This window comes from Carettochelys insculpta, chromosome 18 (genome assembly GCF_033958435.1).
Source record: "Carettochelys insculpta isolate YL-2023 chromosome 18, ASM3395843v1, whole genome shotgun sequence".
NCBI lineage: Eukaryota > Metazoa > Chordata > Testudines > Carettochelyidae > Carettochelys > Carettochelys insculpta.
The window spans coordinates 26,812,810-26,830,681 of record NC_134154.1 but is presented as its reverse complement, the minus strand read 5'-3'; the positions used below and the strand labels follow the sequence as shown (position 1 = coordinate 26,830,681).

At 43.4% G+C, this 17,872-nt stretch overlaps 1 protein-coding gene across 1 annotated transcript in view; it reads left to right on the top strand.

Moving 5' to 3' along the window:
• Positions 1–7,183: 7,183 nt before the first annotated feature.
• PPTC7 (protein phosphatase targeting COQ7) overlaps positions 7,184–17,872 on the top strand; it is a 28,365-nt gene continuing 17,676 nt past the window's right edge. The window contains exon 1 of the mRNA XM_075012838.1: positions 7,184–7,627. Within this exon, the coding sequence (XP_074868939.1) occupies positions 7,426–7,627 (202 nt within the window). The 5' untranslated portion in view covers positions 7,184–7,425. The remainder of the gene's footprint in view (positions 7,628–17,872) is intronic.

The following is a 17,872-nucleotide window of genomic DNA, read 5'->3' as shown; positions in this document are numbered from 1 at the left end:
ACCGCCCGGGGCATCATGGGAGAGAAGAGTCAACGCGCCCGCCCCGGAGCATCATGGGAGAGATCTGTTGCGTCGCTGCGGCATCACGGGAAAGAAACAAGGCCCAGCCGCAGGGCATCACGGGACGGGGAAGGGAGGGCTCACGCCTTATCGTGGCTGTGCTGGGGAGCGAGCGTGGGCCCCCGTGTCAGAGAGACCAGTGCGAGATGGGGTCAGTGCGTCCCTCTTACAGCTGTTTATTATGTGTATTGCTGCAGGAGCCAGACGCCCTAGTCCTGGACCACAACCCCATTCCCTGAGGTGCTGCTACACACCGAATGAAACCATGCTGTGGACACCCACAGGTGTCCTGGCCTGGAAGTTCTTTGGACTCCCTGTAGTACCTTCCTTAGTAGGTGCTTGGGCTCTTCAGTCCTGCAGTTCCCACTCAGGCTGAACTCCCACCAACTACAGCATGGATGCATAGGCTTGGGTATATTGTACTGTGAGGTTTGTCTATCAGCAATATTAGCTTTTCCCACCATTGCAGCTCCCCCAGTAGCTGTGATGGGCTTCCCAACATCAACTAACCTCCAGCATTTTAATCACTATAACATGTATCCTGCTCAGAGCCAAACTACGTGAGTACATTTTTGGCCCATTGATAACAGCACACCTGTCAGTGCTACCACCAACAGGCTGGTATCAGTGATAGGGCACCTGGCTTGATAAATGGCCGCTAACGTTTATATATTTGTGTGATCAGTGCATGTCAGTCACTCTCAAGTTTCTTACTTCTATTATGGGGGGGTAGCTATACAATATAGTTCCTGGAAAAAGATTCTCACTCCTGTTCATAGGTCACAAGGTCCACTTTTTCTTGGTTCTCTGTGGTATGCTGCATAACAGGCTGGACTCTAGGGTATTTTGAAAGACCTGAAACTTTTTTCCTATTTTGTCATAATCTGATCATGAATGATTTTGCAACAATTATTTCCTGCTTGTGACCTGACCCTGTATTATTCTACAGAGTTTTCTTCTGATCAAATTCTGATCCTGTTACAGTAGGACCTTGGAGATAAGGGTTAGGCACTGATGAGCCAGCCACATTCCTAATTTTGAACTGGGAATATTCAATCTGGCAGCAAAGAAAAAAATTACTTTTAGTAGTTTACATTTAACATTTTTTTAAAGACTTGCCACTGGAAGGGAACTGTTTCTGTGCTTGTTTTTGTTTAGATTTTTAAAAGCATCATTTTTCTGCATAGTAAAGTTATAAAGCTATATTAAGTCAATGATCAGTTGCAAACTTTTGCAAGAATGGCCATAATGCCTTTCAGAGTTACAAACAACGAGGTATTCGGAACTCTGAGCTTCTCCTGTACTTTGACATAAAGCAGCAGACTTCATTTTTGCCACCTTCATGACCATCAGAGGGCGCACAGGATCCTGTAAACAGCACATCAGACTCGTTGTAGTGCTAGTAATGAGGTCTCAGTAACTAGCACCCAGTCACAGCTACCACTTCCAGTTGCAGTAACTTTTCTGTGCAAATTTAAAAAAAAAAATTGCCGAGGTTTCAGCTGTCATACTGGAAACTGAAATATTTCCATAGATAGGTACAGCATGAGCAATAGCAATGCAACCTTCTTCACCTTGTCCTTTGCTGACATGCCTCAGACACGTTTGTAGGTAAAAAAAACAAAAAAGCAGTCCAGTAGCACTTTCAAGACTAAGAAAATAATTTATTAGGTGGTGAGCTTTTGTGGGATAGACTCACTTCTTCAGACCATAGCTATACCAGAACAGACTCAATATTTAAGGCGCAGAGAACCAAAAATAGTTATCCAGGTTGACAAATTGGAAAAATTATAATCAAGGTGGGCAAATCAGAAGAGAAGAGAGGCGGTAGGAGGGGCAGGAAGTCAAGAGTCAGATAAAACAAAGTATGTAAAAGAGTCCTTATAATGGTCTGAGTAATTGGCATCCTAGTTCAAACCATGTGTTAATGTGTCAAATTTGAATATAAAAGAGAGCTCGGCACTCTCCCTTTGTAATCTACCAAGTCGAGCTCTCTTTTATATTCAAATTTGACACATTAACATGTGATTTGGGTGAAAATGGACCATTATCAGATTGAATAGACCTTGTCAGCTCTGGCCCTCCCTTTTACTGGGACCCCCTCTCTTTAAATACTCCTCTGAAACTCCCACCCTTACTCATGTGTCTGATGAAGTGGGTCTTTGCCCACAAAAGCTTATGCTCCAAAATATCTGTTAGTCTACAAGGTGCCATAGGACTTCTTGTTCTTCTTGAAGATACAGACTAACACGGCTACCTCTCTGATAAGATTTCTTTGGACCGTTATATTAAATGCTATTCAGCAACAGTTACCTAAATGCAAATCTTGGCCTAGATGTATGTTTTGGCAAAGTCAACATGTTTCCTTATGGTAGGGTGAAATTGAGGAAACTAGCTAGATGAGGTCTGATGCTTTGTTGGCTACATTTTAACTATTTTTAAGGCACTTGCCCTAATTTAGAACCAGATATATTCAAACGGATATCCATACTTTATTAATTTGAGATAATCTTCTTATTGAATATGACACATGAAAGAATCTTAAATAGTCTGACAAATCTTGCAATGTTTAGTATCCTTTTTTAAGGGAAAAAATTTCTGACAGTAAAATCTACTATAATGTAACAGCCTGTCAAGGGAAATGACGGAAGAAACATTAAGGCAGCCTTTTAAAATCAGAATGGACAAAATCCTAAATAATGTATAATCCTGCACTTGCATAATTCTTTCTCAAACATCTACAATTCTGTTTTCACATGAGTCACAATTCTAAGTGATTCTGATACTGACAGAAACATACTCTAATGGCATCAAATCACTAGTCCCTATTTTACAGGCAAAACCACTGAAACTCGGAGAAATTGTGACATGCCTAAGATCATGTTGCCAGTCTATGGAGAGTCTGCATACTGAACCTAAGTCTCCTGAACTCTTCTTTCTGTGCCTTTTCTAACACACACCACGATTAAATGACTTTCCCAAGACTTCACTAAGGCTGTGTCTACACTTGTATTCCACTTTCAAAAGAGGCCAGCAAATGAGGGAAATGGAAAATGCAAATGAGATGCAGATTTGCCTATCAGACACCTCATTTGCATATTCTTTACAAAGAACTTCTTTCAAAAGAAGAAAAGCAGTGTAGACGCGGCTCTTTCAAAACTAAACCCCATCTTCGAAAGAACCCTTCTTCCCTTTTTTTGTGGGAAGAAGGGCTCTTTCAAAGATGGAGTTTACTTTCGGAAGAGCCAAATCTACACTGTTTTTCTTCTTTTTGAGAGAAGCTATTTTGAAAGAAGAATATACAAATGAGGTATTAAATATGCAAATATGCACCTTATTTGCATTTTTATTTCCCTCGTTTGCATGCCTCTTTTGAAAGGGGAATGCAATTGTAGATGCAGCCTGAGAGTTGGTAGTTGGGTTAGAATTAGAATTCAAGAGGTCTTGGTTCAGAGACCATCAGACTGTGCTGCCTTTCTAAATGCTTCTCCAGTTGGAGCCTATCCCTGTTGCCCTTAATTATGTGACTTTCCTCCTTGATTAACCTATGGATAAAGTTGAAAATTTTGTCCTTAAATTTATTTTAATCCAAATATTTTTTCCACTCTGTAGCAGAAAAAATTAACTATTCAAGAAAACAGATGTTTTTGTTAGCATCAAAACCAAGTCATATAAGCCTAAAATAAACTCCATTCTGGTCAAGCACATCAATAGTCTTTAAATAAATGCTAAGGAGCCTGGGAATGTCAGTCCCTCTCTCTGTACAGTGGATGACATTACAGGTTATATTTATCAAACTCAGATTCCTAAGAGAGCAGGGCAGTAAGATGGTGATATCAGCTGTTCTTCATACACAAATCTGGTTATTCTAAGTGTCTTAGTCTGAGCTGAAAAACTGCTTGTATGCTTGACAGTCTTTTACATTTTATGGTATTTCAGCTCTTAATTTACTGCTCATTTTATTAACCCATCTAAGCGAATGTCACTGAAGTACTTTATTTTGTTTTGCGGCTTTAAGTCAACATATATTAATGGGTCTTGGACTTTGAGGTGGGAGGATTTGACTCAGCCACATTAGTCTGGGGGGGATACGCTATGTTTTCATGCCAATTTTGTGTATTTTAATATTTCAAGCAAAGGTTCTTTAGTCAGGCTCTAACCTTCACTTACTAATAAGCAGCAGGGAGGAGGAATGGCTCAGTAGTTTATATGTTGCCTTTGTAAATGCACAATTGTGAGTTCAATCCTTGAACTAGACCATTTAGGAATCTGGGGTAAATAGCTTGGGGGCAGGGGAAGAAATTGACAGAGAGAGTTCTTGTTGCTACCTAGAAAGCAGGGGACTGGACTCGATACCCTCTCAAGGTCCTTTCCAGCTCTATGAAGTATGTATGTATAAAATGTAGGACAACAGGGGGCACACTTGCTAGTACTGTTCGGGGTTTACATGGAGCACCATCAGCAGGGATCCTGGTTTCTGTGTGATTAAAAGAACCCAGAATTCTCTGGTTTAAAACAAAACCATAAAAATCTATATGATTTGCCATTAAAATTAAACCCTGAACTTTAATTTCCCTAGCCACAGTATATCTGGGTATCAATTGAACCCAGTATTTTATTGATACGTTTACATATTTAAGCAAGTTCAGTGTCTACTAGTGCCATCCATCATTAAAATAAAATAACATTCATTGAATGATCCAGACAGAGTGCATTACTTCTTTACTGTCGTCAGTGGCCCTACTAATTCAGCCTTTTGTTTTAGTTTATTTTCATTCAGATTGGTTAGCCCTTTTAAATGGCTCCACACTTATTTTCCTTTGAATGCAGTCTAAAGTCTTGCTGCGTACAGTAAGAACAGCATGTCAGCATCAATGTAACATTTATCTTTGCCAAACTAAGTGACAGGGTATTCAGGAGTGATTTGTAAAGTTTTAGGCTTCTTTTCATAACTTGTATTACTCACATCTGGAGGGTCAAATGAAATTTATATGTTCTTGAGTAACCTCTGTATGCTGGAAGTAGTTTATTGGAGTACATTTGTATAAGTGCATGAAGTAGGGGTGCAGGTGGTTCTGCATGACCCCCAGGCTTTGTATCTAGCATGGCCCAATACCAGGTTTCCAGCTGTCAGCCCACGTCCAGAGTCCCACTGCCACTTGGTGTCACAGCCAATAGCCCTATGCCTGGAGGGACTCCACTGCCAGCACCAGTCTTGGCCATTGACCTCATTGCCTGTGGTCCTGGCTGCTGGCCCCAGCGGCTCCAGCTCTTGAGGTACCACCACATGGACAAGTATAAAGGGGGGCCTACCTCAGCACCCCCAACCTAGAAATTGTTCCAGCACCACTGTATATTGGCATTTTAAATTTCTGTAACTATTGAAAAATCAACTACAAAACAGGGAGTGAGTGTACATTGAATAGGTGACACTGGTACTTGCACTAAAATTTACTTAATAGTTAACATATTTTTTATTTTTTCATAACGTGTAAAAAGTAAAGATTCTGTGTAAAAATGCAAATTCTGTGTTCTTACATGGCAAACTGATTTCTAGGATATCAGCCATGAAAACTCCCTGGTTCTTTCTTTCATAGCAGCACAATAACCTTCTGAGCAGAAAACAGTAGTAATATTTTACAGGCATAAAGCCCCTGACATCCAGCAGGATTATAAGGATCAAGAGATCAGGAAAGTTAGTTACTTTGTAAAGCTGTGTTCTTCGTGTAAGGCCTGAGAGCTGATGTAGACTAAGAGGGAGTATGAATTCATGAAAATTTATTCTGGCTTAAGAACTCTGGTTAAACTTGGAATAAAACCCTCTACTCCAAATGAATTTAATGCCTCTTCTCTGATATCAGACTAATGTAGGGCAGACCATTTTGGAATTAATGCCCTGTCATTCAGAAGTCGAATTTTTGAGTATGTTTTTAAACAAATTTATTCTAAAGTTGAAAAATCTGCAAGCATTATTTCAGCCTCCAAGACCACGTCTACACTAGCACCCCGTTTCAAAAGGGGGATGCTAATGAGACACATTGGTATGTGCTAATGAGGTGCTGCATATTCATTGCAGCACCTCATTAGCATAATGTCAGCTGCGGCACTTTGAAAGTGCCGCTTTCCATCACGTGCAGCTAGTCTACATGGGGTCCTTTCGAAAAGGATCCTGTGTAGATGAGCTGCGCGTGATCGAAAGCGGCACTTTCAAAGTGCTGCGGCCGCCGTTATGCTAAGTCTTCAAATCACAGTCTACAGACATTCCTAAACAGATGCCTGGGGTACATCCTCCACATCAAATGACAAGACTTTGTCAGAAACGAGGAGCTTTGGAACAGAGCATGACAAGAACCAATTGACACTGAAATCAAGAGAAGAAAGTGGGGATGGTGAGGCCACGCTCTCAGAAAACCATCATCCAGCAGAGTCCGTCAAGCTCTTATCTGGAACCCACAAGGAAAACACAAAAGCAGAAGACCTCAGACGAGGTGGAGAAGGTCTGCTCAGACTGAAGGACAACAACTGGGGTACTCCTGGGTCAGCTGGAAGTTTTGTCCCAAGATAGAGTGAAGGGGAGCAGACTTGTAGGTGACCTCTGTGCCACACGGAGTAGAAGGGATTAGTAATAGTGGTAGTATTGGCAAACTTGTGTACGGCATTACAACCTGCAGCTGCCCCAGCTTGCCTGGATGAGGGACTCCAAGTAAAGGGCTAGGCAGGGGAACTGCACGTCCCAGCAGACCATGCTCCTGCCAGAGCAGCTACAGTTCATTGGCTAAAAGGCGCACTGTCAGCGCACTGCACCTTGGGAGCTGTAGTCCTGCGCCTGTGGCATAACGGGAATAGAAGTCACCTCTAGAAACAGCGCGCGGACATATTTGTTCCTTTTTATGCAAATACCTCAGGCCGGTAGCCAATGGAGACTCAGCAGGGCGCCGGCACATTATGCGGCTTCGTGGCGAGGTCCCGGATGCGGGGGGCGTGTCCCGAGCCGGCGAGGCGGGGTTGACCTCGCTCTCCCCGTAGTCGCGGCAGCCGTCCGGGCCTGAACCCTGAAGCACGCGAGCCGAAGATGGCGGCGGGGCGCAGCTGGGGGCGGAGGCGGCGCAGTGGACCTCGCCGGCTCTGACCGAGTCAGGAGTCGCGCGCCGGAGGCCTGTGGGTCGGGTCGGGGCGGGGGGCAGCAGAGCCGCGCGAGGCGCTGAGGGGATCCCAGGGAGAGGAGGGAGCAGCATCTGTGAGGTCGGGGGCCGGCGCTGAGGGGCAGCCTGGTTTGGCCGCAGGGGGAAGCCGGGGCGGGCCGCTGCAGCTGAGGTGGCCTCGGCCCGCGGTTCCCCTCGTGCCGGCTGCCGGGCGGCCCGCGCCATGTTCTCGGTGCTGTCCTATGGCAGGCTGGTGGCCCGGGCCGTCCTGGGCGGCCTCTCGCAGACGGACTCCCGCGATTACAGCCTGGTGACCGCTAGCTGCGGCTTCGGCAAAGACTTCCGCAAGGGCATCCTCAAGAAGGGCATGTGCTATGGGGATGACGCCTGCTTCGTGGCCAGGCACCGCTCAGCCGATGTGCTCGGTAAGTACTCGCCCAGCCTGCGCTCCGCCTCCCTTCCCAGCCCATGCGGAGGTCACTGGCGCCAGGGACCCCAAAACGCTCCCCCCCGCCCCCCGGCAGCCCTGACGGTGTCCAAAGAAAAGGCCGTTGCCAAGCCATGCTTCTATGGATGGGCTGGTAGTCACTGCCCTCCCTAGCCCAGAAAAGGCCTTGGGGGAGCAGTGGAGTATCTGCTAGAGGGTTAGGCCCAGTGTTTGGTACCTAATCTATCATTGTTTGTTAAAACCAGAAAGGTAATTGTCCATGCAGCTCTGGTTGTTTAAATAGTTAAAACTTAAGCCCTGTAAATAACTTTAACGGAGAAAGTCATTGAAACAGACACTTCCTATTGTCAGTGTGCACTGTGTCCTTGGCGGTTGAAAGGCAAAGTGACATTGAGACTGGTTTCAAATGTCACATTTCACTTTCAGCACCTGGTTTACCTTGGTTCCACCATGTAACAGTTTTGACTTATGCATAGGACTACTCTGATTCATATGTCCTGGCTAGGTGTGAATAGGTTTGGATAATTGTTGGTGTGTAAATAGCAGTATTGTGGAGGCACATGATCTCTTTCAGGTATGGTAGTGGTTGAATTTTATAGAGTGTTAATTAGAAAAGTTCAGGGGTTGAGATCTTCAGAAATAGGTGCACCATACGTATATGGTATACCAAAAATAACTTAATGGAGTTTCAGCCTTTTTGATTTAACCATAATAGTGGGCTTTTGTTGGAGTACGTCATAAGTTTGTGATATTGCTAGTAATTCAGGATGTGGGCTCCAGTGGTAACTTGATTACTTGAGATGACTGAGACAGCATTAATACATAAGTTGTTGATAGTAAACAAAGTTGCTGTTCATCTTTAAGGGAGCCCTCAATGGTGCTGTGGGTGCCCAAAACATGTGGGTGATCCCAGTGTTCAGTACTCTGCATCTCATCTCTTCCATGGTGTCTCTTTCCATTTCTGCTAATATGTCTTTTTTTCCTATTAAAATAACTTCAGGCTGCTTTACTATGGCCCTTGGCCCTTACCATCTTTGTTTTTAAAGTTCACTACAATTCCAGTGCTGATGGATGACTGAATGTTCAATCATTCATCTCCATGAAAATAAAGCATCTGGGGAATTTGTTTTCCAGATAGGGGAACTCTGTACATGGGAAGGGGAGGGAAGATGAAATGAAGAACATGGTTACACTGGGTCTACTGACTTTTTTTAAAACCATATATGGAAGCCATACCATATTTGCATGCTGCTCTTTTCCCAGCACATCTTGTCTTCATGCTGGACTCAGCAGAGATTACAGTACTGAGTTTGTTGTATTAACTTTCATGGCAACGTGATGACAAATACACAGTTCTAACTTAGCTGCAAATTCAAATATAGTATTTAGGAAATCAAATGGAAAATTACTAGCAGACTAGTAGAATTTGTAGAAGAGACCATTTTCTATTCTTTTCTTACATTAAAATGTACCAATAACTTGAGAATTACTTTATGCTCTGCAGCTATCAAAATTCTAGATAACATAATTCATCCTTCAGAGAGGTAGCCATGTTAGTCTTTATCTTTGAGAACAAGAAGTCCTGTGGCACCTTTTGACTAACAGATGTTTTGGAGCATTAGCTTTGTGGGCAAAGACCTGCTTCGTCAGATGCATCTGACAAAGGGGGTCCTTGCCCACAAAAACTGATGCTTCAAAATATCTGTTAGTCTGTAAGGTGCCATGGGACTACTTATAATTCATCCTTGTTTCAATTTATATTGCTTAAAATCATGCGAATATAGGATTGAAAGGGATCTTGATAGGCGCAAAGTGCAGAACTAAATATTACTTAAACCAGAGGTAACAAGTGTGGGGATACCAGCTACTTGCCCCTGCCAGTGCCCCTGCTAGTCCCTCTGCAATAACAGGTTCAACAACCTCCCTTGACAGTTTGTTCCAGTACTTAATTACCATTAGAGTTAGCGAGCTTTATTTTAAGCCTGTTACTATTTGTTCTGTCCTCCATGGTTAAGGAGAATAACTTGTCATCCTTCTCTTTACAGCAATATTTTGTGTGCTTGAAAGCTGTTAATCGTGTTACCCTCTCAGTCTTCTTCACACTAAACAAACTAAACTTTTTCATTCTTTTCTGTAGGTCATATTTTCTAGGCCTTTAACTTTTGCTGTTCTCTGGACTTTCTCTTATTTGTCCACATCTTGCCAGAAGTGTAATGCCTAGTAGTAGACAGTACTTCAGCTGAGGCCTTATGAACACTGAGTAGAGTGAGAGTTGCTTATGTCTTGTTTACAACACTTCTGCTAATACATCCCAAAATGTTACTCACTGGTTAACTCATATTTCATTTGTGACCTGTTATAATCCCAACTCTCTTCTGCAGTACTTTCTCATAGGCAATCGTTTTGCGCTTTCTATGTTTGGCATTTGTCTTACTGAATTTCATCCTACTCGAACTATTTCTCCAATTTGTCGGAATTCTAATTCTGTCTTCCAAAGCACTTGCACTTGCTTCCAGTTTAGTATTAGTTTTAGACATTACAAGTGTGCTCTCTCTGCCATTCTTACCAATAGGATTATATGGACTAGACTGGACCCAGGACTTTGACCTCCTTTCTTCTCAGTCCCTCTGTCTGTTCCAAATATTGATGCTGAAATTCCCTTGCTGTTCTCATATCACTCCATCCTCAAATGTCGTCTTCTCTTTTCTAGTGTATTAAGATGAAGCTCTTCACCCCCTACTCTTTACCCTGTATAACTTTGTACTGACAGTCTCTCTTCCTCTTGTGCTCCCAATTCTACCTTTTTTTTTTGTCTTGGTTTCCCTCCTCTTGTCCATTTTAGCATCTTTTGTTTCCTTAAAATTCTGTAAACTCTCTGTCTCCAAACCCTCTTACATTTGAACTGTTTTGTTTTCATAGTATCATAGAAGCCTAAGGCTGGAAGGGATCTTAGGAGGTAATCAAGTCCAGCCCCCTTCCCAAATCAAGATCAATCCCGACTAAATCAACCCACCCAAAACTTTGTCAGGCTGGGACTTAAAAACTGCTAGGGACGGGGGTTCCATCACCTCTCTAGGTAATGCATTACAATGCTTCACCACCCTCCTGGTGAAACAGTTTTTTTCTAATATCCAACCTAACACCTCCCGCTCTGTAGTTTGAGACCATTGTTCTTTGTTCTGCCATTCCTCACTACTGAGAACAGCCTCTGTCCTTCCTCTTTAGAGCCCCTCTTCAGGAAATTGAAGGCTTCTATCAAATCGTCCCCCATTCTTCTCTTCTGCAAATTAAATAATCCCAAATCGCTCAGCCTCTCTGAATAGGTTGTGTGCTCCAGCCACCTTATCGTTTTGATTGCTCTCCATGGGACCTTCTCCAATGCTTTTCCCATCCTTTCTATACCGGGGGGTCCCAGAACTGGACGCAGTACTTCAGATATGGCCCCACAAGTGCCAAATAGAGGGGAATAACAGCTTCTCTGGATCTGCTGGAAGTGTGCCTCCTAATGCTCCCCAATATGTCATTAGCCTTCTTGGCTACAAGAGCACATAGTTGATTCATATCCAGCTTCTCATCCACTGTAATCCTGAGGTCTTTTTCTGCTGCACTGCTACTTAGCCGGTCTGTCCCCAGCCTGTAACAATGCTTGGGATTCTTCTTCCATCCAAAGTGCAGGACTCTGCACTTGTCCTTGTTGAAACTCATCAGGTTTCTTTTGGACCAGTCCTCCATTTTACTATTTTGGTCTCCTGTTTTCATACTCTTTAGGGCTAGAATCTCCTTAATTTATTAAGGGAGGAGCTTTGAACCTTTAGTATTCTAGTAGAATGGAATACTATGGGCATGTCTACACTAGCACTTTTGCTGGTCAGGAGCATGGGGAAAAACCCCAAAATACTACCCACTGTAACTAACATAACTTTCCCCAACAGTAGTGCTGGTGCTTGTTGAACATGATTTAATTATACCAGCAGAGCTGTCTTCTGTTGCTATGGAGTGAGTGGCTACAGGGGAAACTTCGCAGCCGCACAGCTGCGGTAGTATAGGTGTGCTGCTGGAAGGTCTGTAGTGTAGGCATAGCCTATATAAATCTATTTAGAATGTCTGTAGGTAAAGGATAAATATGAAGTCTTTTTCTGTGTAGACTTGATTTTCCTATTAGTTACTCAGTAATAAGTCTGCCAGATAACTCTGGCAAAGTAGTTTTAAATAAACTACTTTAAAGATAGCGTTTATGAAGAACAAGCCCACAGTGGGTGAATGTGGGTGTGGAGCTGTTTCCTTTCATTGGAATATTTGTGTGGGTACTTAGGATTTAGTCTTTCTTGAGTCACGAAAGAGCTGACGAGCACCGAAGAGGCCACAACTTTTTTCCTATTTTTAATAGCTAAAGGTTCCAACATAAATTGTTCAAATGGAAAAATGCTGGCCACTGTTTCCTGCGTGCTATTTTGTAGGCTCTGACTTCTAGGTAATAGCTTAAGTAATAAGGACGAAACCCTCCTGAAAAGTCATCTCACTTTCATCTTGCAACAGTTGGAAACAAGTAGGTAACTGGAATCATTCCTAGTGTTCTTGAAGCTTGATAATTCATGTTAACCAAGAATTGGTAAACTTGCAGTTGTTCTCCTTTCCAGCTAGGGAGTATAACCAGAACAATTTAGAGAGTTCTCTTTGCTATTTTCTTTTCTGGGACTTCCTGCAGTAAGGACAACTTCTGTTACTATCCCTGACTTCTGTTTCTGGCACCTTCATGAGTATGGGTTGAAACTCCCTCATCCAGCAGGACGATGGATGTTGGTGAAACAGTACTTGAACCAGAGCACTCCAGCTGTGTGGGGGTACAGCAGAGCCCTGCTGGTGGCAGGAAACCCTGCAGGCAGCCTGCTCTGAGGAGCCTCACGGCAGGGAGCCCTGCTTGCAGTCCCGCAGCCTCAGGGACCCTAGCCAAGTAGGGGGAGCCCTGCCAGAAGCTCCTCAGCCATGGGGACCCCAGCCACAGCTGGAGGACCCTGGCAGCCCTGTGGCTGGGGCAGGGAGTCCCACTGGCAGTCCTGCAGCTCTGCGCTGCAGGGAGTTGGCTGAGCAGGGAGCCCTGCAGCCCTGTGGGGGAGCCCTGCATTAGTAGCGCCCCCCCCACCCCGCATTCAGGCAGGCTGGGGGCCTGACCTCCCCTCATCCAACAAATCCCCTCACTGGGGATCACTCAGGTCCTGATGGTGCCAGATGAGGGAGATAATCCTGTGTAGTTCTCTCGCATACTGCTGCTGTCCATAGTTGTCATGTGATCATTGCCAATTTCATGGCTGCCAAAGCTTTGAAATTCTGGCCCAGAGCAAGGCATTGCTGTCCACTGTAAAATCCAAATTTGGCAATTATCCCCTCTGATTAAAATCTAGGCCTTTTGGAAAGGGTAGAACATAAGCTAAAACTTCAGTGAATAGTACTGTACTTGCCAGACTGCTGCCACCTTCAGTTTCTAGTTACAAGGTAGTCCTCACTATTTTGTTTTGTACTATTATAGGTAGGTCTAAAACTCATTTAGAGTATGTCTTCATTACACAGCAGATCAACCCGGTCAGGGTCGATCTTGCAGGGTTTGATTTTTTGCATGGCTATTAGGGATGTGCAAAACCAAACTACGTGAGTTAGGCAGTCAGCCCCGTACTCCTCAGTATTGCGAGGAGTAAGGGAGGTCAAAGGGAGAGTTTCTCCTGTCGACCTCCCTCTGTGAGGATGGCCAGGTAAGTCGACTGTAGATAAGTTGATTCTAGCTACCCAACTGCCATAGTTACAATTGCATATCTACAATCAACTTTAATGTTTAGTGTTGTGTTAGTCACTTTACTGGGCAGGAGAAGGGCACAAGAAAAAAAAAACACTGGAGGAGCTGCTGTGATGGGGTTCAGGGGTCCCCCTGCACTGCACCCCATCCACTGGTAGGAGAGACTCTCACTCAGCAGGTACAACAGCAGGTTTATTAGGCAACAGATGTCCAGTTTCTCACAGAAGCAACAGCATAGGAGCCAGAGACAGTCCTTCCAACCTGTCCTGGGGAGAAGACCCCGAGGGGTGCCCCTCTGGAGTGTAGCTTCCCCCTCCTCCGGCTGGCTGCCTTCCAGCTCTCCCTTTTCCTCGCCTCTAACTGCCGCCCCCGATTCAAAACCCAGCTCAGCTCCTCCCTGCTCTTTGTTCAGGCAGAGGTGTTACCTGCCAGTTGTAGCCCCAGGGTCATCCTTAGCCACTGGGAGCTGCTGCTTGCCTTAGACATCCAGCCTGACTCACACATGCACTTCCCCCACTCCATTACAGCTGCAATAAATGAACAAAGCAGTTTTGATATGAGTAGGGGAGTGTATTCTATATCTGATGCCTGCAAGGCACAGAAGGTAATGTTAAAGGAATTGTTTTTGCTTCTGAAGACATTGCACAGAGAAACTTGTTCTGGATCGGACAAAGGGTGTGCTTAGGTCTGTATGCTGAGCGTAACCAAGTAGGTTAGTGGTTGTAAGTAAAAATAAATTCATGGGTCTGCAACTTTTAGGTGTAATATTTTTACTTAATATATGAATGAGCTGAACAAGTATTTCTTACTAATAAGATGTAGATTCTTTGTAGGCATGTGGGGAAATATAGTTTCTAGGAGATTTCTCAATGGATAAGGAACATGTCAACAGAACTTTTAAATACTGCTTGGATGTAGCTTTTTGGAAACATGAGTCACGTCTTTAGCAAAAGCACTTCTATTTGGTCTCTTAATCGCAATTTCTGTAGTGGTGCTGAATGTGATTTGTGTTGGCTCCTACATAGTTACACATACTCAGCCACACCCACTATTGATGCTGGTGAACAGAATGTAACTTTCCTTGCATACCCAAAGCATGAGTGTGATGCCTGAAGGGCAAACCCTGTTCTGTCAATTCTGCGTGAGAGTGAGGAAAACTGAACAGCATAGCCAAAGATTGAGCCATGTCTGTGCTGGTAAGACTGCAGAAATATTACACTATTGGTTTTACACTGGTTTATCTTGTTAGTGTAGATGGGTGACAGCATGTTAAATACTGGGTCATTTAGATTATTTCTGTGCAGGGATAGAAGACATTTAAAATGTCAGTGGCTGCTGGTAGTCCAGCTACACAAGAAGTCCCAATATTGCTCAAGACTGTAATGCTGAACTAGTGTAAGCCATGCTGGGAAACTCTCTTGCGAAGCTTCCTTAGCGTAGATAAGACTATGTTCTTGTAACTCTGAAATCTGTTGATAATCATTTGAGGAACTGGTTAGCATTGGAAAGTCCCATTCTCTGCTGTTCTGTAGCCTCATACTTGGCTATTACACTGATCCTGCTTTTGCTGTTGAAGTTAATAGGAATGTTGTCACTGAACTGGAGAGCTAGATCTGGTTTTGGCTGGAAAATTGACTTAATTGGAATATAAATTCACTTCAGCTTCCATGATAGACTTGTGACACTCCCCAGGGTACTTCAGTTTGTGAGACATCATGCCACTGCCTGCTTTTAGCATGAAGTAGTTGTCTGTGGTTCAGCTCCCCAAACCAGGAAGGGAGTCCTAGGGTGCAGAGCCACTGCTGACCCCAGGGGGGTCCCAGAGGCTAGGGGCCTAGAGTTGCTGTCAGACCCCATGGGGGAGCCCCAGCGGCCAGAGGCATGCAGCCTTGGGTGGACAGCCACCACCAACCCCAGGGTGTGAAGCACCAGGCAGACAGCTCTGGGTGGACAGCTGCCTCCGGCACCAGGGGCATAGCCCTGTTGGCCTGGGCCTGCCCTGATTGATCTCTGGGAGCTGCATAGGGGGAGGAGAGGCAAGGCTGAGTCCTGCCATGTGCCGAAGAAAACTGGCTCACGAGCCACTTTTGGCATGTGTGCCAGTAGCTGTCGATCCAGTTCTAGGAGGAGTTTCCTCAGTAAACTGATAGTGGTGTATTTTGGGTCTCCTTATTTACCCAAACTCATTGTTTTGACTCCAGATTCAGGATGGCTCCCGTTTGTTTTGTGCTCCAGTGTGCTGGCTCCAAATTGTCTTAATATTCTTAAATTGCCTTGAAATGCACATGCAACTGCCATCGTATTTCGACTTAAATGCTTAATCGACATAGGAACCTAGACAAATGTGAATATACATTCCTTTGTCTGGCACAACTAGTTCTTCTCTTCTTTATAAATACTGATAGTAATATGTTAGTGTGAGGTTTTTAGGCCTGATAGTTGCTGTTACAGAACAGTGAACTTGGGCTGGTTTAATACTGAGGGAGTATTGGGGACACAATGTTTTTTTTTTGTTGTTGTTGTTTTTTTTAAAGTGTCTTTTATCTTGGTTGAGTATTTTGCAGGGGAGGAATGTACACAACTAACCCATCTGTTAGCTTTGAATGTTTGTTGTTTTCCCCTCCAGTTAATTTATAACTACTTCTGCTGAAGTTCAGATTATTCAGTATGATTAAACTTAAATAACTTCAAGTAGTGTTAGCCACATTTTGATTCACTTGGGTTTAGCACTGCAGCTTTGCTTGCTTCATGCTTTTCCTCAGACTTTTGAGGGTTCTTGACTTTCTGGGCTATTAAGAAGTTGGATGAAGCCAGCTTTGCAGTAACTGATACAGGCATTCTATAATTTGGTGGTAACTATGGAGTACTTGTCTTATCTTTTAGCAGGATAACTCCCATTTGTGAATGCCCTAGGACGAACAGTAATGCAGGGAATCTTGGCCTTCATGTTTTTTTTTCTTTAAAATGTATCCAGCTGCTTTACCTACTGACTTTATTCCCTTCTGCCATGAATTATGATCTCTTGTACGGAAACTCTGACTTAACCCTCGCTTGCTTTTGAACAGAGGGTAATACTTATATCCAAGGAAACATGCTTGGATTGATGTTTTGCTTTGACAGCATATTCAGTGTCAAAGGGTTCTTAAAACTCAAACTTAGGCTATGTCTACACTTGGACTTGATTGACAAATTCACTTGTTCGTGGGTTCTTAACCTCCTCCAGCCAATGATGAAGTTTTGTAGCAGCAAGTGAAAGTGTGACCATTACTTTGTCAGCAGCAAATCTGCTATGCGCAAAATGAAACTCTTTTGGGGATCCAAGTATGTTGCTGACAGACCACTTTCACACATGCAGATTTCTAGTGACAGGGTTCTGTCCACACAACCCTACTGCTAACAGCTAGTCTAGATGTGCTCTTTGTAATTATTCTACTTACTTAACTGACATTTTTAAAGTTTAAAATTTAACAAATGACTGTTTTATATGGGTATTCAGGGTTTGAGGGTGAGCTAGAAGAGGACATTGCATGTTTATGAAATGTGGTGGAAAGTAGTACGTACACTGAAAAATAACAAGTCTATTAATTAAGACAGCTATTGTTCTGATTATCTTCTTGTATGGATGTTGTGTCCAACTTGAAAGCAAGGTAAAAGGGTGAATATAAAGAATCTGTATAGGACATTGATTCCTCAGCAGCAACATAACTAGTACCAGTCAATTTAGTTTTGAATTTTATTTGAGTGACCTCTGAAGTGATGTTCATTATACAGATTACTTGTATAAAGTGACAGCATCTCATGTTTTGTTTGCCTTCTCCCTTTGTACTGATCTTAGACTGAAAAACTGAGTCTATTAATCAAGGTATTGAAAATATTCAAAATTTGTTTGCTAAACTTTGGTCTCATTGGGCAGTAAAGAAATAAAGTAACTTTTTTTTTTTTTTTGAATCTGAAGCTGATACTTCAAATTCCACTTTCTGTACAATGACGTTATTTACTCTGACAAGTTGTGTGTAACTTTTTTTTTTTTTAAATTGAAGAGCCAACCAGTGTGCATAGCCGGATGGCTTGGGACTGGCGTAAGGGTCCTTTAGTGAAGGTCAGAAATAGCCCAGCTTGGTATTATGCAGATGTTACTGTGTAATGATTCTTTGATTTGCCTTATAAGCCAATGATCTGTCCTGTTTCCAGAGAACACGTGTTCACACCACAAAAATAAACAAACCCACAAAACCCCTGCTACATTTGGTCCCTTTATATAGTTTTTGGCTTGCAAGTAGGGGGACTGAGTTATCCTCATTCCCCATAGTTGCAACAGGGCAAAGTTGGCAAGCTTGGATTGTCAGGCTCTCAACAAGTACTAAAATTATTGCGCTTAAAACAACCAGAAAACTTAATAGAGGGGTAGCCATGTTAGTCTGTACTCCAGTAAAACAA